The following is a 22,403-nucleotide window of genomic DNA, read 5'->3' as shown; positions in this document are numbered from 1 at the left end:
CTTACAGCATGTTAAACAGTATATCCGTAGTGGTCAGAAAAAATAATAACGGGTTTAAGATACAATTATTAATCTACGTCAACTATTGTATTTAAATTATTTTGTTGTATGACTGCTTCTATCAATGCTTACCACTTGAGGCTATTTGTTTAGATATATTAAATAATGTTGTCGATGATAAGAAACTACTCAATACTCTTCAGTGACGATGAACGTATACATTATGATGACTTGCAATTTTTGTTAGTGTTAAATACGTCAGCAGATATATTAACAGTGATTACGTTCCATTGATATCCTATAAATACATTTTATCTTGAAGTTCCTTCATTATTCAATAAGCTAGCTCGTGATAATGTTGGTGAATGGATTGTATATTCTGCTGTTTAGTTATACAATAGTGAGTGTTAAGACTGCAAATATTTTAGCGTATTTTCCATGTCCGTCGATCAGTCATCAAGTCGTGTTTCGACCAATTACACTAGAATTGATCAAACGTGGGCACACTGTGACCGTACTTACAGCTGACCCCATTTTTCCCAAAGGAGAAACACCTGCAAATTTAACAGAAATTGATTTACATGATGTATCATACAATGTATTCAAAACAAACCTGCATACATTTTCAATGGGAAAAACAAGCGATATAGTACAACAAGTGAATGTTATCGAGTACTTTAGGCCGCATATGATTGAAGTGCAAATGAACGTAACAGAGGTTAAAGAACTTTTCAGTAATAAAACAGAAAAATTTGACTTAATATTAGTTGAAGCGTTTTACACAATGGCTTTAGGAATAACGCACGTGTTTAAAGCACCAACAGTTTTGATAAGTTCTTTCGGTTCATTTTTTGGGAACTATGAAATAGTCGGTGCGCCAACCAATCCTCCACTTTTATATCGACATATGTTCAGTCAAAAACTTTATAATATGACTATTTGGGAAAAATTAAATGAATTTTATAATCAAATAAGAATAAGATACACATCGATTGCTTCCGAAGAAGAAGAAAACAAAGCTTTGAAAAGAATATTCGGCCCTGACACCCCAACTCTAAATGAATTGAAAAATAGAGTGGAGATGTTGTTTTTGAACATAAATCCGATTTGGGAGGGAAATTATCCCGTACCACCCGCTGTTGTGCATATGGGTGGATTGCATCAAACACCACCAAAAGAACTACCAAGGGTATGGCGATTTAATATATATTTTTTAATCTTACTAATGTTCTAAATACGAATGTTTGGATGGATGGATGTTTGTTAGAAGTTATCTCCAGAACGGCTCTACGGATCTCGCTGAAATTTGGCATAAATGTAGAACATAGTCTAGAAGGATAGGCTGGATGGATCATAGGCTGCTAATTAAGTTTTTTTTTAATTTCTCTCACACAGAGTTGCGGGCGATAGCTATATAAATGTATTTAAACAATTCCCTTCGACTATAGCAAACGAATCCGATTCGTTTTTGTTTCGTTGACAAACAGTTGGCGTGTATAATTTCAGATAATATATGTTTTTTTTTTATCTACCCTGTTGCCTTCTCTTCTGGATAAGGTTTAACCTTTCCAACTCAGTTAAAAATCAAATTGAAAATAGAAATTTCACGTTCATACTCATAGAAATTTCATATTCTATCAGGTAAAGTTACCAATTTTTACTAAATAACATAACCGAGTAAATTAGTTGGTCTCGTCAAGTCCTATTGAAAATACCAATAAAAAAGTATGTTTGTTAGTTTTACATCATGCCCTATAACTTCATAATTTCAAATATTCAACACTTTTCCCTTTCATTGTCTGTAATTACATAAGTACAATTATAATGATAAACTGTTATACGTCTGCAATAGATAAAACGCGACGGCGATTATAATTATTGTTGCACCATTCATGCCTAGATAAATTCTTCGGTCTATAGCCACTTCACCGAACACTTGATCGGAGCCGCCGAAATGTGCTGTTTCTATCATTTTATAAACGTGACAATAGATTTGTACAACTTTATAATTCATGTTAATATTTTTATGAAAATACTACAATTACTTTTATTAAAATTAGAGATTCTTGCAACCATTCTGGAGATATCTTATAAGAAACATTCATCCATCCATCCATTACGAATATAACGTCAACTACGAATGACGGTATTAAGTTAAAAAGAAATACAGTCCCATATTTGAACTTGTTACTTTGAACCCGTGAATTTATGTCACGATATATGTATGTACCTAAATATAACTTCACGAGAATAGTTATCGTGAAACTATATACATACATACTCGTACTTATTTATACATACTCGTATTTGTACATACTTGTATTAAAAATGATTTATTTTTAAGGATCTACGCCAATTACTGGATGATTCGACAAATGGTGTAATTTACTTCAGTTTCGGCTCAAATGTCAGTCCATCATTATTGGATCCGGCGAAAATTGACATATTCCATAAAGTGTTCGCCGAGCTACCTTACAATGTGATTTGGAAATGGGACAATGACAGCTTACTACCACGATCTGATAATGTTAGGATTTTCAAGTGGCTACCGCAGGCAGATCTATTGAGTGAGTAATCTTACCAAATATTTTAAATGCTAAAATTTTGACGTATGGATGGATGTTTGTTAGAAGGTATATCCAGATCTTCTGCATATACCTCGATGAAATTTGGTATATAGTGGGATGGATAAGTTTAATTCATATATAGGGTTTTTAACAAGAACTTTGTTTTTCAATTGGGGCCACACCAACAACATGACAGTTTTGACATTTAGTTTTTTGACCTATTCGTAGTAGATACTTTGGCAATTGCTACAATGAATTCAATTTCGCTCGAAAAACGCATTAAAATAATTAAAATCCACTATGAAAATGGTGCAATTTATTGCAAACCAGATTTCCCGATCGCATAATTTTACGAAATTCAGCTGTTAAATGGCCAGCCAGATCGTGTGATTTAACACCATTGGATCATTTTTTGTGGGGCTATGTTAAGGTCTATATCGAATCGATCGCGGCCTTAAAACTCAAAATCCGTGAAGTGATCAAGATCCGAAATAGCCACCACATTGCCAAAAATTGATTAAAAAAAATTGATGAAAGAATCGACATCTGTCAGCGTGGTTGTGGTGGACATTTGCCAGATATCATTTTTCATTCATAATTGCCAAACTTTTCTCTTCGTAATACAATAAAAATTTGAATCATTTTCATCTAAACTATTTGTTTTATTTTGCTTTAGAAAACAAATTTCTTGTTGAAAAACCCTATATTTACTCGATAACTCCGCAACGGTTCAAAACATCTTATTGAAATTTGGCACATAAGAACATAGTCTTGAGTAACATATGAGGTACTTTTCAAGCTTTTAATTCTGCACAGATGAAGTCGCGGCCAACGCTAGTTTATAGTTAAATTAGTCGTACAAACACTTTAAAATATATCAGGAGGTAGTGCTGATTAGATTTGATATATTTCGAGACACAACAGTAATTGGAGAAAAGGTGCTAGAAAGGGGATAAAATATTGTATAATTTTTATATGGAAATCATAATTATGGAATACCATCGAACTTGTCTGTATTGTAACAGGAACTTTCGTTGAATTTGATGTGAAAACTATAAGCTATGTAAACATTTTTTAAGAATTACTCAAATTTCCAGGACATCCAAATATAAAATTATTTATAACACAAGGAGGTTTACAGTCTACTGATGAAGCAATCACAGCCGGTGTACCGCTAGTTGGCATACCAATGATGGGAGATCAGTGGTACAACGTTGAAAAATATGTTTATCATAAAATCGGTGTCCGGCTAGACTTTGAAGAATTGACAGAAGAAAAGTTGAAAAAAGCCTTATTAGACGTAGCTGGAAATGAAAGGTTGGTGCTTCCACTTATAAGAGTTAGATGTTTTTTGAGGCCTTATACTCAAAGAATTTCATACCATGTGCAGTCATTTTCGTTTGCAGTGTTCTAGAAAAATTGCCTGGAACTTTGTAACGAAAAAAAAAACAAATGTAGATAGCATATTTTATAGCATTGAAAATTATGCAAGACGTTCATTTATCGTTTTAAAGATAGATCACCGCTAACAAACCCGACTGTACATTCCACTGCGACTTCTTGTAGCCTTAAAGGCCTAACTGATCAAGTGTGAGGCATCATTTATATCGTCCATATCTCCTCTGAAATATCACAGTCATGTTTATTTTTGTACTTGACAAATTTTTATATATTTCAGTTACCGAAACAACATTGTTAGGCTTCGCAATTTGATGCAAGATCAACCACAAAAGCCACTGGAAAGAACTATTTGGTGGTTGGAATACATACTGCGACATGGCGGTGCGAAGCATCTTAGATCACCAGCCGCTAACATTTCCTGGTCCGAATACTTAGAATTAGAACTAGTTTTCTTTATACTTATTTTTCTGTTTACATCATTAATATTAGTTGTTTTGATGACAAGGTATATATTCCGAAAATTCTTTCAACTTTATCGAAATTGTAATAAGGAAAAGGTTTTGTAATTTTAAATAAGTATTATTAAATATATAATTTTAAACGTAAGTGGTCCATTAACTTTAACATATAGTTTTTTTTATTTTACACCATAAGATTGCAAACGAGCAAGCGCCCACGATTCTGAAATAGCGAAGCGACCGTTGCCCATAGACATCCGTAATTGCAGATGCTTTGCCTACCTTTAATCGATAGAAGAGGAGACACAGAAAGAGGATATATCCCCTTCCAGTGCATTCCCTCAATCGTCAAATCCGCTTCCCCTTCCTACCCTTTCCTTATAAAAAAGGGAAACATGACTAAAATTAGGCCTTCTGTGTCAATGCAAATAACATGTTAGTAAGGTTTTGTCGTGTTCCTTCGCAATTTTTATGATAATCGACATTGCTTCAGTTTATTTCATTAAATAATTAATTTATTTTTCTATTTTAAATCCGGTTTTTATAAATTGCAAGAGAAGAAACATAGTAAAAATATATACAATTTCACACGAAGTGAAAAAATTATTTTTTACTCCTGTTTGCATCCATGATCAATTGTAAAATAACAATCAGTCTGCCCGCGTCTTTTGTTGCATCAAAAATGTTCACCCGGCTTTTTACATTATGCCTCTAAAATGATTAAAAAAACACTAAACAACAACCAAACCCAATTTTATTTTTCGTTTATTCCATTTCTCTTTTAAAATCGAAATAAATGTAAACTTAGAATGTTTACAACTTAAGTTTCCAAATGTATTTGCTTAGTAATTTCCAAACAGCTACACAAATGAGTGAAATCAATATTAAACATACAATAGTCAAAACTATCAACATTATAATGACATCTAATTCGATAAATTCAGACCAAGAGACATGAGCGCCTGCAGATTTTAAATGTCCAGCCCCGTCATGTCGTAGAACATGCTCTATCCACCACAGCGCGCGTTTATAAATGCGTGTTAACCTTATAGCGGACTTCTGTGGTTTAAACGGTTTGAGCAAGGTTGAAGGTGATATTCGATTCTTATTAGTTTTGAGGGTTCACTAGTTTTTTTTTTCTTTTCTACCCGAAAGATTTAACCAATGCATAATTACAGTATATGTATTAACTAGCTGTCGCCCGCGCCTTTATCATCGCTAAATTAATAATATATATATAAAAATATTGGATCAAGACCTGTTGAGTCGTTCCCTGTTTTCATCTTCAAATTTTAAATCAAATACACGAAATTGCTATTTGAATTTCCGCAGGGGAATATTCGAATCTTTCTAATATTATCAATCCTAATGTTTAGATGGTAGGATGGATGGTTGGATGTATCTTCGGAACGGCTCAATAGTTCTTGATGAAATTTGGCACAGATGTAGACCATAGTCTGGAAGAATATACAAGGATATATATTAATTTTGCGATGATAAAGGCGCGGGCGACAGCTAGTTAATACATATACTGTAATTATGCATTGGTTAAATCTTTCGGGTAGAAAAGAAAAAAAAAAAAACTAGTGAACCCTCAAAACTAGTAAGAATCGAATATCACCTTCAACCTTGCTCAAACCGTTTAAACCACAGAAGTCCGCTATAAGGTTAACACGCATTTATAAACGCGCGCTGTGGTGGATATAGCATGTTCTACGACATGACGGGGCTGGACATTTAAAATCTGCAGGCGCTCATGTCTCTTGGTCTGAATTTATCGAATTAGATGTCATTATAATATTGATCCTTTTGACTATTGTATCTTTAATATTGATTTCACTCATTTGTGTAGCTGTTTGGAAATTACTAAGCAAATACATTTGGAAACTTAAGTTGAAAACATTCTAAGTTTACATTTATTTCGATTTTAAAAGAGAAATTGAATAAACGAAAAATAAAATTGGGTTTGGTTGTTGTTTAGTGTTTTTTTAATCATTTTAGAGGCATAATGTAAAAAGCCGGGTGAACATTTTTGATGCAACAAAAGACGCGGGCAGACTGATTGTTATTTTACAATTGATCATGGATGCAAACAGGAGTAAAAAATAATTTTTTCACTTCGTGTGAAATTGTATATATTTTTACTATGTTTCTTCTCTTGCAATTTATAAAAACCGGATTTAAAATAGAAAAATAAATTAATTATTTAATGAAATAAACTGAAGCAATGTCGATTATCATAAAAATTGCGAAGGAACACGACAAAACCTTACTGACATGCTATTTGCATTGACACAGAAGGCCTAATTTTAGACATGTTTCCCTTTTATATATGGAATGGGTAGGAAGGGGAAGCGGATTTGGCGATTGAGGGAATGCCCTGGAAGGGGATATTTCCTCTTTCTGTGTCTCCTCTTCTATCGATTAAAGGTAGGCAAAGCATCTGCAATTACGGTTGTCTATGGGCAACGGTCGCTTCGCTATTTCAGAATCGTGGTCGCTTGCTCGTTTGCAATCTTATGGTGTAAAAGAAAAAAACTATATGTTAAAGTTAATGGACCACTTACTTTTAAAATTTTATATTTAATAATACTTATTTAAAATTACAAAACCTTTTCCTTATTACAATTTCGATAAAGTTGAAAGAATTTTCGGAATATATACCTTGTTACCAAAACAACTAATATTAATGATGTAAACAGAAAAATAAGTATAAAGAAAACTAGTTCTAATTCTAAGTATTCGGACCAGGAAATGTTAGCGGCTGGTGATCTAAGATGCTTCGCACCGCCATGCCGCAGTATGTATTCCAACCACCAAATAGTTCTTTCCAGTGGCTTTTGTGGTTGATCTTGCATCAAATTGCGAAGCCTTACAATGTTGTTTCGGTAACTGAAATATATAAAAAATTCTCAAGTACAAAAATAAACATGACTGTGATATTTCAGAGGAGATATGGACGATATAAATGATGCCTCACACTTGATCAGTTAGGCCTTTAAGGCTACAAGAAGTCGCAGTGGAATGTACAGTCGGGTTTGTTAGCGGTGATCTATCTTTAAAGCGATAAATGAACGTCTTTATCTACACTTGTTTTTTTTTTTTTTTCGTTACAAAGTTCCAGGCAATTTTTCTAGAACACTGCAAACGAGGATGACTGCACATGGTATGAAATTCTTTGAGTATAAGGCCTCAAAAAACATCTAACTCTTATAAGTGGAAGCACCAACCTTTCATTTCCAGCTACGTCTAATAAGGCTTTTTTCAACTTTTCTTCTGTCAATTCTTCAAAGTCTAGCCGGACACCGATTTTATGATAAACATATTTTTCAACGTTGTACCACTGATCTCCCAACATTGGTATGCCAACTAGCGGTACACCGGCTGTGATTGCTTCATCAGTAGACTGTAAACCTCCTTGTGTTATAAATAATTTTATATTTGGATGTCCTGGAAATTTGAGTAATTCTTAAAAAATGTTTACATAGCTTATAGTTTTCACATCAAATTCAACGAAAGTTCCTGTTACAATACAGACAAGTTCGATGGTATTCCATAATTATGATTTCCATATAAAAATTATACAATATTTTATCCCCTTTCTAGCACCTTTTCTCCAATTACTGTTGTGTCTCGAAATATATCAAATCTAATGAGAATTACTTACTGATATATTTTAAAGTGTTTGTACGAGTAATTTAACTATAAACTAGCGTTGGCCGCGACTTCGTCTGCGCAGAATTAAAAAAAACTTGAAAAGTATCTCATATGTTACTCGAGACTATGTACTTATGTGCCAAATGTCAATAAGATGGTTTGAACCGTTGCGGAGTTATCGAGTAAATATATGAATCAAACTTATCCCACTTGAACCGTACACATTTCCGAGATCTGTACTTTACATATACACCAAATTTCAAATGCAGAAGTTATGGATGTACCTTCTAACAAAAATCCATCCATACGTCGAAATTTTTTCATTTAAAATATTTGGTAAGATTACTCACTCAATAGATCTGCCTGCGGTAGCCACTTGAAAATCCTAACATTATCAGATCGTGGTGGTAAACTGTCATTGTCCCATTTCCAAATCACATTGTAAGGTAGCTCGGCGAACACTTTATGGAATATGTCAATTTTCGCCGGATCCAATAATGAAGGCCTGACATTTGAGCCGAAACTAAAGTAAATTACACCATTCGTCGAATCATCCAGTAATTGGCGTAGATACTTAAACATAAATCATTTTTATATAAGTACGAATATGCAAATATATTCATGATAACTATTATCGTGAAGTAATATTTAGGTATATACATGTATCGTGACATAAATTCACGGGTTTAAAGTAACAAGTCCAAATATGGGACTGGTATTTCTTTTTAACTTAATGCCGTCATTCGTAGTTGACGTTATATTCGTAATGGATGGATGGATGAATGTTTCTTATAAGATATCTCCAGAATGGCTGCATGAATCTCTAATTTTAATAAAAGTAATTGTAGTATTTTCATAAAAATATTAACATGAATTATAAATTTGTTGTACAAATCTATTGTCACGTTTATAAAATGATGACCGAAGAATTTATCTAGGCGCGAATGGCGCAACAATAATTATAATCGCCGTCGCGTTTTATCTATTGCAGACGTAAATGTAATTACAAAAGATAAAATGGTAAGTGACTATTCAGTATTTTAAATGATGAAGAAGTTATGGAGCATGATGCAAAATTAACAAACATACTCTTTTATTTGTATTTTCAATAGGAGTTAACGAGACAAACTAATTTACTCGGTTATGTTATAAAGTAAGAGTTGATAACTTTATCTGCTAGAATATGAAGGTACTATGAGGATCTATGAAAGTGAAATTTCTATATTTTACTTGTTTTTTAACTGAGTTGGAGGGGTTAAATTTTATTCCTTATTTGCTAATATAAATAGTAACCGCTGCTCTAGGTGTAACAATTTTTTTTCCATCAATTCAAATTGATGTGCCATCGTTTTAATAAAACTGCCCCAGAAGCTAAGACGACATAGTTAAAATTACTTAAAAATAAGTATCATGTACTCTGAAATTATACACGCCTACTGTTTGTCTACGAAACAAAAACGAATCGGATTAGTTTGCAATAGTCGAAGGGAAGGGTTTAAAATACAATTATATAGCTATCGCCCGCGACTCTTTCTGAGCGATATTTAAAAAAAAATTAATTAGCAGCCTATGTATCCTTCTAGACTATGTTCTACATTTATGACAAATTTCAGCGAGATCCGTAAAACCGTTCTGGAGATACCATCTAACAAACATCCATCCGTCAATCCATCAATCTAAAAATTAGAAATTTAGAATATTAGAAAGATTAAAAAATCATATTAAATCGCCTTACCTTTGGTAATTCTTTTGGTGGTGTTTGATGCAATCCACCCATATGCACAACAGCGGGTGGTACGGGATAATTTCCCTCCCAAATCGGATTTATGTTCAAAAACAACATCTCCACTTTAGTTTTCAATTCATTTAGAGTTGGGGTGTCAGGGCCGAATATTCTTTTCAAAGCTTTGTTTTCTTCTTCATCGGAAGCAATCGATGTGTATCTTATTCTTATTTGGGTATACAATTCATTTATTTTTTCCCAAATAGTCATATTATAAAGTTTTAGACTGAAAATATTTCGATATAAAAGTGGAGGATTGGTTGGCGCACCGACTATTTCATAGTTCCCAATAAATGAACCGAAAGAGCTTACCAAAACTGTTGGCGCTTCAAACACGTGCGTTATTCCTAAAGCCATTATGTAAAACGCATAGGTGGGCACAGTTAATCAAAAAGTTAACTTCGTTAATCGTTAATTCGTTAAATAAAAATTTAACTTCGTTAATCGTTAAAGCGTTTAATTTACGAAAATTTAACGCAAGTTAAAGTTAACAGTTAAAGTTAATTTTTGTTTATATTACGAGTATAAGGCGCAAGCGGGAAATGGCCATATGAATAATCTCCGAATCCTATGGACCGATTTTGTCGAGACTTTCAATAGAACTTAGGCTATTTTTATACTGCGCTTACGAAATCTCGGGCGATCGCTAATCCTATCTATAGTTTAGTTATATAATATACTAAAATATAATTTAGACAATAGGAGCGATGTACTAATGCCTGTACCATAATAATGACATAGCATGCACTAGTTACACACACTTATATACTACACTGACAATGATGGACAATCGACTTTTTCAGTCAATTTTTTTATCGACAATCCGACGTCACGGAATTAGAGAGCTAACTAAATTTAGACAACATAAATTTTCTATTAAACAGTATACAGTACATGTGATAATATTCAAAAGAAAACAATCAAAACTTTTGTGCAGTATTTACATTTATCTGTTACTATTTGCACCAGGATATTCATTTGCTCATACTCCAACAACTGAACATTTAATTTTATGTATAATTTGGTAATATTTTTTTATTTTATTTTAGCTAAGGGCCCACGAACAGACATCATTTTTTACGTACTTTTTATTTATTAATATAGATTAATTAATAAAACTTCTAACATCAGAGGAAACTTAATATAACATTGATAAATAAACTATATAATAAATCCAGTGATACATCTCAACGCATCAAACTATACAACTGAGATGCCTTCGATAACTTCTAGCATCTAATGATTTATCTTCCGATCTATTGTTATATGTTAAAACAAGTTAAATTACTCTCAGTGTATAGAGCATAAGTTACACGACATAACGAAAACAACCGATCGCGGGTGATGTCTTCTCTCTTTCTTGTCACCTATAAAATCGTTATAGTTTATTAGTAAGAATATTTTTTGAATTATTTTCAACGACATTCGATTAATTTTAAAATAAACTTTCGATATACGTAAAAAAATCGATGTCTTTTTGTAAAGGTCACTTGTGGCGACATTTCATATATTAAATTTAGTATAACACAGTTTAACATTATTTCACTAACATAATTATTTTATCTTTTTCCTCATTCTTTCTCGTTTTGTCGTATACTTTTTTTTTGTAAACAAACAAATTATCCTTGCTATTGTCTTTGCGCAGCGCACGTGCATTCCCGACCATTAGAAGGGTTGGGGCCATAAATCCATCGAGTTCGTTATCGCATTCTCTGTGCGGCTGTCCATTTGATCCTTTGTTCATATTTTTGTTGTTGTTAAAATTATTTTTCGTTGACTATGAAGAAGCCCCAAAAAAACAAACGACGGTAATAAACACCTAAATCCCTTTTGTGTTTGAGGAACGTTTATTGCGTGCACATTTCGACTTTCGAATTTTTAAATTTATTTTTCATTGTTTGTTTCTTATCTACGCAATGACAAAAAAATCCTATTTGTACGCTTTTTCAAATGAATCATAAACCATTTTTTTTAAATATTTTTTGTTGTCTTTAACTCCAACATTAAAATAAACATTTTTGTCTGCAACAAAGTTTAGTTGTATTTTAGGTACGACGTTGAAGAGTAATGCACACTCGATTATTTTGATTGCTATTCAACGCAGAGTTTATCTTTTTTAATAGATTTTGCGTCTCACGTATAACAATTATTGTATTAAGAGTAAAGTGTTTTCGAACTTTATGTTGATTTTATAACAAAGTCTTGTTCTAAAAAAAGTGATGTTAAATAAATGAAAACCAGTTTTAATGTGAATAAAATGTAATAAAGACTTTTCGAGATATTTGTGTAAATGTGAAATAATTAATAAACTTTGAAGGTGTCTAGCGCCTAAACTTCGCAATATTTGATAGAGGTAAGTTTGTTTAAATCGTCACTATTTTCTAACAAGGATTCTGTGGTACTCTTTTGATCACGTCTATCCCGGCCGCTCGGTGTATTTTATTTGTATAACATACATCACACTCGCTCGTTCTCGTTCACCATTCGACTCGCCGACGGTCCCCGAACATAGCCGAACTTACGAATGTAGCCTGTTGCATAATTTAAATAAAATGACAACACGTCAATAAGTGTCTATTGTAACAATTAACGGACTAAATTAACGGAAGTAGAATTTAACGGAAGTTAACAAGAGCGTTAACACTTTTTGAATTTAACTTAAAAGTTAATCCGTTAAGGAAAATGTTAACTTCGTTAATTAACGATTAACGGATTAACGAGTTAATGCCCACCTTTGGTAAAACGCTTCAACTAATATTAAGTCAAACTTTCCTGTTTTATTACTGATAAGTTCTTTAACCTCTGTTATATTCATTTGCGCTTCAATCATCTGCGGACTAAAGTACTTCATTAGGTATACTTGATGTATGAAATCACTTGTTTTCCCCATTAAAAATGTATGCAAGTTTTTCCTCAATAAATTGTATGATACATCATGTAAATCAATTTCTGTTAAATTTGCAGGTGTTTCTCCTTTGGGAAAAATGGGGTCAGTTGTAAGTACGGTCACAGTGTGCCCACGTTTGATCAATTCTAGTGTGATTGGTCGAAACACGACTTGATGACTGATTGACGGACATGGAAAATACGCTAAAATATTTGCAGTCTTAACACTCACTATTGTATAACTAAAAAGCAGAATATACAATCCATTCACCAACATGTTCACGAGCTAGCTTATTGAATAATGAAGGAACTTCAAGATAAAATGCATTTATAGGATTTCAATGGAACGTAATCACTGTTAATATATCTGCTAACGTATCTAATACTAACAAAAATTGCAAGTCATGATGATGTATACGGTCATCGTCACTGAAGAGTATTTAATAGTTTCTTATCATCGACAACATTAATTTAATATATCTACACAGATAACCTCAAGTTAGAAGCAGTCTTACAACAAAATAATTTAAAAACAAAAGTTTATATAGATTAATAATTACATCTTAGGCCCGTTATTATTTTTTCCGACCACTACGGATATACTGCTTAACATGCTGTTAGTTAGACACTGATTTTTGTGCGTCTATTAAAAATTTTAGTGTGTACATGAATATGAAAGAACCACTTTTCTTTAAACGTTAATTTTAAATTGAAATTATAAATCTAAATTTAGGACAGATATACAAAACTAGTACAAGGCTACGAATTAAGTTTTTTTTTAATTTCCGCGCGGACGGAGTTGCTAACAATTCCATTAACAATTTATTTCTCTAACAATTAATTAATGTTTATTACATTTACAGGGAGATAATTTATACTGTCTCCGAGTAGAATGATAAACATAGGTATGGGTGCTAATGAATGCAAAGTCACGCTCTTCATCTTACAAGAAATGTGACCGAGCGAGGCGCTTCCTAAATCATTTATAATAAGTTTTACATTAATTTATAATCTGGTTATAGCAACAACAAATAAATAACAAAGTATGCCGGAGGCTTCAAGAAAAGGACGAATAGTTAGATTACGTTAAGCCAGCGGACACCATCTGTCAACCTCATAAGTACTTGCTTGTTTATTCGTTGTAAAAAACTCATGCCCTTTATCTAGAAGTAAATAGCACTATTAAGATCAGTAGGCAATATTTTTATAGGTGACAAACATGCAAGCAAAACATAGAGGTATTGAGTGACCATTATCCATAGATTTTTGCAACAATTATGTACAGGTGCTTTGCATTCCTTTATTATACAGAAGAGGGAATAAACTGTAAAATAACATGTTAAAGACTAATTTTTTACCGCGACTTTCTCTACGCAGAATGAAAAAAGGGTAATCTCATGTCTTACTCGGGACTAGGCTAGCTATATAACTGTGCCAAATTTCAATAAGATTTGTTGAACCGTTGTGGACTTATCGAGTAAATATAAAAATCATACTTATACCACCGGAGGAACCGTACACATTCCTGGGATCATAGGTAGCCTATGTCTTCTTCCAGACTGTGTTCTACATCTTTACCAAAATTCATTGAGATCCGTATCGCCGTTCTAGAGTTATCTAATAGCAAACATCCATCGATCCATCCATCCATCTACTCGTAAACATTCCCATTTATAATGTTTCTTTTTTATATTATAAGGTGGTAACTGAGCAAGCAAGAATTCGCCGTAATAGCAAAGTGACCGTTGCCCATAAACATCTCCAATAACATATGTGTTAGCTAGTTTACAAACAATTGTTCTTTTTATATAAATTTACAAAGCAAAGACTTAGAAAAGGTTTCAGGATCCATATAGTACTCTATTATTTAATTTCCAGGACATCCGAATATACGACTATTTATCACTCAAGGTGGTCTTCAATCTACGGATGAAGCGATAACCGCCGGTGTTCCTCTATTAGGTATACCTATTGTAACTAACATCATTAATTAATTAAAGAATTAATTAATAATAAAAGTACTTATTTAAAAGTTTAATTTTCAATGGATTTGGTAGTCTTTTATAATATCTTAATATGATATATTATTAAAGATTTAGATATTTATTTAATGGAAAATATATTAGAAAAACTATAAATATATCAGTAATGTTTTGTCGTGTTCCTTCGCAATTGTTATGTTAATCAATATTGTTTCAGTTTATTTAATTAAATAATTAATTTATTTTTTCTATTTTAAATCCGGTTTTTATAAATTGCAAGAGAAGAAACATAACAAAAATATATACAATTTCACACGAAGTGAAAAAAGTATTTTTTACTCCTGTTTGCATCCATGATCAATTGTAAAATAACAATCAGTCTGTCCGCGTATTTCGTTGCATCAAAAATGTTCACCCGGCTTTTTACATGATGCCTCTAAAATGATTAAAAAAAAAACACTAAACAACAACCAAACCCAATTTTATTTTTCGTTTATTCCATTTCTGTTTTAAAATCGAAATAAATGTAAACTTAAAATGTTTTCAACTTAAGTTTCCAAATGTTTTTGCTTAGTAATTTCCAAACAGCTACACAAATGAGTGAAATCAATATTAAAGATACAATAGTCAAAAGGATCAATATTATAATGACATCTAATTCGATAAATTCAGACCAAGAGACATGAGCGCCTGCAGATTTTAAATGTCCAGCCCCGCCATGTCGTAGAACATGCTCTATCCACCACAGCGCCCGGTCTAACGACTTCATTGGTTGGTCGTTCATCACTGTACGTAGATGTTGTATATTTCGACGATAACTACAAACAAAAAAATAAATCTAACTCATACTAAACAAATGTAGTAATTAAGAACATTTTATCTTCACAATTGATAGCATGTTTGTAAAATTGTTATTAGATTTTTTGTAGTTGTATTTTTGTAAAAATGTATTAATATTAACGCGCATTCGTCCACTCATCATCCACCCATCACCGTCGTGTCTCGCAATCGCCGCTAGAGGTGTAGTCGTGGAAACCGTAACCTCTACTACTTCTACTATTACGCTCGCCTGCGCCTCGATGTCGCCGATTCAGCGGGAAAAAAATGCGCTACGTCATTCTCGCTTGCAGGGGTGGACGGTGCGCGGTACGCGAGGGTTTGGCTCGGCGTTCTCTCGCCGTCAACCCGAGCGCCTTACATGTTTACCCCGCTCAATCAGCGACGTCAAGGCAGCGGCGAGTGAACGCCGCGACGATTGCGAGATGGGGTAGTGCCGGGAGTATAATAATGCGTGTTAACCTAAAAGCGGACTTCTGTTGTCTAAACGGTTTGACCAAGGTTGAATGAAGGTGATATTCGATTCTTATTAGTATTTAGGGGTCACTAGTTTTTTTTTCTTTTTACTCGAAAGATTTAACCAATGCATTATTACAGTATATGTATTAACTAGCTGTCGCCCGCGACTTTATCATCGCAAAATTTATATATATACTTAGTATATATTAGTAGCTTATGTGTTCTTACAGACTATGCTCTACACCTGTGCCAAATTTCATCAAGAACTATTGAGCCGTTCCGGAGATACCTCCAAACAAATATCGAACAATCTATCCATCCATCTCAACATTAGGATTTATAATATTAGTAAGATTCAAATATTCCTCTGCGGAAATTCAAATAGCAATTTCGTGTATTTGATGTAAAATTTGAAGATGAAAAAAAGCATTTCTGTAGGTGTAATCTAAGGAAGCGATGGATTGCATTAAAACTGATAAGATTGAAATGTAGGAGTGAGGAGGAGGAGTCATCACTGAAATGACAAAGGATATCTCTGTTTAGTAGACGAAGACTTGTTTTGCCGATAGAGTTAGGCGATCATGATGTTCTTTGTACGATTAGTGCACAGCTTATGAAGTCAATCTTACTTTACCTTTCGTCTTCTATTACAGTATTTATGGCAGCTGCTAAAGTTTCTTTACTAAGAGTATCCATATTAAGACCACGTCCTATTTTAAGCTTCTCATATTTCTCAACATTGTAAAATTGGTCTCCCAACATAGGTATACCTAATAGAGGAACACCGGCAGTTATCGCTTCATCTGTAGATTGAAGACCACCTTGAGTGATAAATAATCGTATATTCGGATGTCCTGGAAATTAAATGATAGTATTTCTTTATTAATGAAAATAAATATAATATCTTTGTATTATATGGATCCCTAGTCCTTTTCTAAATCTTTTCTTTACTTTGTAAATCAATAGAAAAAATAAATTGTTAATAAAGTAGGTAACGCATATGCTATTTTAGATGTTTATGGGCAGCGGTCACTTTGCTATTACGGCGAATTTCAGTGGACGCTTGCTCATTTACCACAATATGATATTTATAAAAAAGAAGATGATGATAAAATGAAATAGTAAATAGTATCCATTAACACACGCTGCTGCAAAAATAATTCTTTAAGTCGAACCCGTAGTACCTGATATGAGTGTGTTCATGTAAACTCTGAGATTTTATTATTTGATTACATATAAAAATATTATAACACTCACTTAATAAATCAGCCTGTGGTAACCATTTCATTATTCTTATATTGCTTGTCTGTCCTGGTAACTCGTCTTTATCCCATTTGAATATAACTTCATAGGGTAATTCAGAAAATACTTCTGTTAATATTTTTATTTTTCTCATAGGAAGCAGTGAAGGTCGCACGTTTGTACCGAAACTGACATATATCACGCCATTTGCAGAGGTATCAAGATATGTTTGTAGATCCTAAAAAAGTTTTTTAAAATTACTTGAAATGTAATACAATTTTATGTAATGATGAATTTAATCAAGTTGACATACCTTTGGTAAATCTTTTTTAACATTTTGATGCAACCCGCCTAAATAAATGACGTTTGGTGGTACAGGACGATTGTTATCCCAAATTTCGTGCACATTTAATAGTAACATTTCAACTTTTTCAAACAACTCGTGTATCATAGGAGTTTCTTCACCAAATAGACGTTTCATTACAACATTTTCATGAATTTCATTTAACTGGAGACTATAATGGTAGTATAATTCATTGTACAACTCTGCAATTTTTTCCCAAATATTTAAATCGTGTATTCGATATCTGAACAAACTTGGATACAAAAATGGATGAAACGGTGTTCCAATTGCTTCGGAATTTTTAAAAGTTGACCCAAACGAACTTATTTGAATTATAGGTGCTTTGAATACGTGGGACAGTCCAAGAGACATTCTTACACAAGCCTCAACCAATAAAAGATCAAATTTTTCATTTTGTTTTAGTAGATTTGCGACTTCTTGCGAAATCATTTGCTCTTCAAAAACTTCTTCTATTACACTTAAAACGAAAATTAATTTATCAACCCAACTACTTCCTGTATCTTCCGATCTTTGAATAAATTTTTCCCACGTAGTATACGATAAATCATGGACATCTATTTCTGTTAAGTTGACTGGTGCTTTGCCCTTAGGGAATGCAGGATCCGGAGTAATAACAACCAACTCATGACCACGTTTTAGTAGTTCTTGTATAATTGGACGAAAAACAACTTGATGACTTATTGATGGTATTGGAAATACGGCCAAAATCCGTGCTCCATAAATATTTGAAAACTTTAAAGTAAACAATAATATCAAGCCTAACAGTTTCATGTTCACTCTGTGTAACGTTTCAAATAGGAATACATTTTACAGCGTAGTTTTTAACGTGTCCGAAAAGATCACATACATTAACACCATAGAAACAAAAAAACATAACTAGTTAAAAAAATATATACTAATAAGTCTTATCGTGACCGACATTAAATAAATACATACGTAATCCATTGAGGAAGTAATTCTTTTACGGTCAAATAAATTGATTAGTTATTTTTTTTAATGTGACATCTAATTTAGCGGCGTAACAGTGCCTACATTAAAGCGACTACTTAACGACTGATTTCTTTAAAATCTTCAAATCCTTAGTAATAGTTGCACGAATGGGCCGGCTCGACCGATGAAATACCATGCCCATCAGAATACAAGTGTGAAATGGAAGCAATTCCACTTTTCATCATTTTCATTTCCACTCTATTCCTATAAGGGAATTATGGGGAAGAGAAGTGGATTTAAGGGAGGAGGGGACGCATACGTAGGAAGGAAAAATCAAGTGAATTTTCTAGCGGAGACGCCCTCTACAAAATTCTCTTGGTTCAAATGATTTACACCATTTTTCGTCTAACTATTTTTGAACTAAATGTAATATTTAAGCTTTTTTGATTTTGACTGCAAATACTTTTTGGCATATGAAATTACAAATTACCTTTACAACTAAAATAAGAACAAAAAGAAAGAGTATTAAGATAGTAGCTAAAGTAAACACAAGTTCTAATTCTAAATACTGAGCCCAAGAGATGTTTGCAGCCGGGCTCCTCAAGTGACGCGCGCCGCCGTGACGCAGCATGTACTCTGTCCACCACACGGCGCGCTCCAGTGGACGCTGCGGCTGGTCTTGCATTATACTTCGCAGGCGTACTATGTTCTCGCGATAGCTAGAAATAACCACAAGTTTTTTAGCATGAATTAATCCCCTCTTCTAGTCAATTATCAACTTAACCCATAAAAACTTTACCTGTTATCGGTTAGAATAGATTTAAGAGCGCTTTCAAACTTTTCCTCAGTCAGAGTGTCTATATTAACCATAAGACCGATTTTATGGTGGACATATTTCTCGACGTTATACCACTGATCAGCCAACATTGGTATGCCAATCAGCGGTACTCCGGCAGTTATTGCCTCGTCTGTAGACTGCAATCCACCTTGAGTTATGAATAGTTTAATTTTCGGATGCCCTGAAAACAAAATGTCATTAAAAATGTTTTGTTTGAGTTTGATTAAGATTTTTGACAACCTTCGGGAATACCATTAAATTTAATTGAAAAACTCTTATTATAGTTAGGAATGTTAGAACTTATTTCTTTAAACTTTGTCATACTAATTTGATATTTTAATAACTGGTAAGATGTATTTTATTAGATACTTTTGTGTACATAAGTATAATAAAAACTTACTCAACAAATCAGATTGGGGCAGCCATTTTGATATTTTAATATTACTTGATCGTCCAGGTAATTGATCATTGTCCCATTTCCATAAAACATCATAGGGCAATCTTGAGAACACTTTAATGATAGCTTCTAGCTTTTCTGGTGGCAGATTTGACGGCTTTACGTTTGTACCCAAACTGAAGTAAATAACACCGTTGTTGGAAGAGTCTAGGTATGATTTTAAATCCTGTAAAATACGAACATTAAAAATACTTTAAATTTTTTTGTGGTTAAATTTTTCATTTTAGTGAAGCTCCCACATTGTGAGAAGGTTATTCTCTTTGACTTTGGTCACAAATTGCCGAAGAATTCTCCGACTGTGCGCGAACAAACTTTAGTATATCATTTTTTGAAAATCAATGTTAAAAAATTTGAATAAGATCAAGAAGGAATTAAGAATATTAACTGAACTTTACACAAATTAACATTATTATACAATGATATACTAAAAATCACGCTATCTTTGGAGTTGCCGGAAACTGACCCCCACAGCTAACTTTATACAATAAAAATAAGTATTAATTACCTTAGGTAATTCTTTTTGTGGATTTTGATGCAGTCCTCCCAAGTAAATAACTCCTGGAGGGACGGGTCTATTATCGTCCCAAATAGGATGAATGTTTAAAAATAACATTGCAACATTATCGTATAATTTATCAACGGATGGTGCATTATTACCAAATAATCTCTTCAGAATTTGATTATCAAGTTCTCGATTCATTGTGTACATAAAGTTTTTGTACTCATTTTTTAACTGGGATATTTTTTCCCAAATAGTTAAATTGTATAATCTGTCTCTAGCCAAATTGGGGTAAAACATAGGATGTGTTGATGATCCCATTATATCATGATTGTCCATCACTGCGCCAAACGAACTCACTTGAATAACTGGGGCTTTAAATACATAAGACAATCCAAGAGCGGGTCTTATACATGCCTCTACAAGTATCAAGTCGAAATAGTCTTCTTTGTATTTCAGTATTTCCTGAACTCGAGCACTTTTTACTTGATGTTCAAAAACAGTAAATGAAGCACTTATGATCACCTGAACTTGCTCTATTGGATCTCTGGGTATATTTTCTATTTTCGACATTATTTTCCTCCATTTTGTGTATGAAATATCATGTACGTCGATTTCCGTGAGATTCTTAGGTGCTTGTCCTTCAGAGAATGCAGGATCTGTTGTGATAACTATGACTTCGTGACCACGTTTTGCTAATTCTTGAGTAAGAGGACGGAATACCACTTGGTGGCTGATCGATGGTGTCGGAAACATTGCCAATATTCGAGCTGATTCTATACATGATATTGTAAAACATAATAAATAAATCACTGATCTCGACAACATTGCTCAAATCAATGTACAAGTTTGGAACATGTTGTTACAGTCACGATATTATAAACCCGTTTTCAAGATGACTTGCAAAATGTTACATTGATGGTTCTTATCTTTACCGAACTTATTTGTCTATCTAATCACCAGTTTTTTTTAACAAATCGGTTGCTTTGACGATGCTTGGATTTTTCTAATTATATTATGTAATATTACGAATTATAATAAGAATTATAATATAATAAGAAATACATAATATAATAAGAATTATATTATGTAATATTGTCCAAAAAAAACATTTTTAGGTAGTGATTAGTGTTTATTTCACAAAATGAAATTAAAATGTAAAGGTCACAAAACATAATAGGTATAGCGTATACCGTTATTCTATTTACAGAAAAAATAACAATACCACGAAGAAGATAGGCGTGAAGTGGAAGCAATTCCGCGTTTCGTCTGAAGAGTGTGGTGCCGGAGGCCTAATTTTAGTAGTCTTTCCCTTTCCACCCTTTTTTATTAGGAAAGGATGGATTTGGCAGAAAAGGGGATGCATAGGAAGGGGAAGTATCCTCTTTTTGTGCGTCCCCTTCTTCGTTGATTAAAGGTAGGCAACACATCTGCATTTGCGGATGTCTATGGGCAATGGTCGCCTCGCTACTTCGGTGAATTCAAGTGGCCATTTGCTCGTTTGCCACCTTTTGATATGAAAAAAATGCCTTGCACCTTACAATGCATTTTAATTCTCCTCATCTTGCGATTAGAATGATAGTGATACTTTGATAATGTTGAATACTTCATTATTTACATTATATTTATTACTGACATACCCTTCATACAAACATAATAAAAAGTTTCGATTCGAGGCCTATAAAACGTTGAAATTAAATTATCTTACTTCATGAACAGACAACAATAAAAATATATAAAAATCATATTAGATGCTAAATCACTAGATAATTAATCAATTTGGTCAGTTATCACAGAACATGTCCGTACTTGTTTCTTAATTATAATTTTATAAACACAATTTAGGCTGGTTTTACAGTCACGCGTTTCGGCAGCGCCGTCGGAGCGCGCGCGCTCGGATATGTATTGGGGTATTAGTAGCGTTTCAAATTCGCGCGCTTGAGCAGCGCCGTTCGTTGAACGCGTCCTATTCGCGCGGCGCGGTCGAAGCGCGCGCCGCTCGTGCGCTTCTACGGCCATTGTGCGTTTTAGTCTCACGCCGTT

The 22,403-nt window shown here is 33.3% G+C and overlaps 4 protein-coding genes across 5 annotated transcripts; 1 reads left to right on the top strand and 3 right to left on the bottom strand.

Annotated features, from left to right (window-relative positions):
• The first annotated feature begins 347 nt into the window (after window positions 1-347).
• Window positions 348-6,440, top strand: LOC106719433 (UDP-glycosyltransferase UGT5). The gene is made up of 5 exons (XM_045684134.1): window positions 348-1,189; window positions 2,345-2,567; window positions 3,665-3,884; window positions 4,246-4,473; window positions 6,428-6,440. The coding sequence occupies exons 1-5, from the start codon at window positions 356-358 to the stop codon at window positions 6,438-6,440; spliced, it is 1,518 nt and encodes a 505-aa protein (XP_045540090.1). The 5' UTR covers window positions 348-355.
• A 589-nt stretch (window positions 6,441-7,029) lies between these two features.
• Window positions 7,030-13,068, bottom strand: LOC106720289 (UDP-glycosyltransferase UGT5). Its single transcript, XM_045684133.1, has 5 exons — window positions 12,599-13,068; window positions 9,819-10,218; window positions 8,434-8,656; window positions 7,657-7,876; window positions 7,030-7,318 (listed from the first exon to the last, which is right to left on the bottom strand). Exons 1-5 carry the CDS (start codon window positions 13,027-13,029, stop codon window positions 7,030-7,032), a joined length of 1,563 nt encoding a protein of 520 aa, XP_045540089.1. The 5' UTR covers window positions 13,030-13,068.
• Window positions 13,069-15,231: 2,163 nt separating this feature from the next.
• On the bottom strand, window positions 15,232-18,796 carry LOC106719529 (UDP-glucosyltransferase 2-like). Of its 2 annotated transcripts, XM_014513919.2 has the most exons (4): window positions 17,586-18,796; window positions 17,288-17,510; window positions 16,665-16,884; window positions 15,232-15,552 (listed from the first exon to the last, which is right to left on the bottom strand). In XM_014513919.2, the coding sequence occupies exons 1-4, from the start codon at window positions 18,405-18,407 to the stop codon at window positions 15,267-15,269; spliced, it is 1,551 nt and encodes a 516-aa protein (XP_014369405.2). In that variant the 5' UTR covers window positions 18,408-18,796; the 3' UTR covers window positions 15,232-15,266. The 2 variants fall into 2 exon arrangements, with proteins under 2 accessions (XP_014369405.2, XP_045540165.1); XM_045684209.1 differs by lacking the exon at window positions 15,232-15,552 and having other exon boundaries at window positions 16,661-16,884.
• Window positions 18,797-18,963: 167 nt separating this feature from the next.
• On the bottom strand, window positions 18,964-21,277 carry LOC106712649 (UDP-glucosyltransferase 2). Its single transcript, XM_045684208.1, has 4 exons — window positions 20,367-21,277; window positions 19,805-20,027; window positions 19,366-19,585; window positions 18,964-19,285 (listed from the first exon to the last, which is right to left on the bottom strand). The coding sequence occupies exons 1-4, from the start codon at window positions 21,186-21,188 to the stop codon at window positions 19,000-19,002; spliced, it is 1,551 nt and encodes a 516-aa protein (XP_045540164.1). The 5' UTR covers window positions 21,189-21,277; the 3' UTR covers window positions 18,964-18,999.
• Between the last annotated feature and the right edge of the window lie 1,126 nt (window positions 21,278-22,403).

The sequence above is a fragment of the Papilio machaon genome, chromosome 25 (genome assembly GCF_912999745.1).
Source record: "Papilio machaon chromosome 25, ilPapMach1.1, whole genome shotgun sequence".
NCBI lineage: Eukaryota > Metazoa > Arthropoda > Insecta > Lepidoptera > Papilionidae > Papilio > Papilio machaon.
This window is presented reverse-complemented; position numbering and strand designations above follow the sequence as displayed.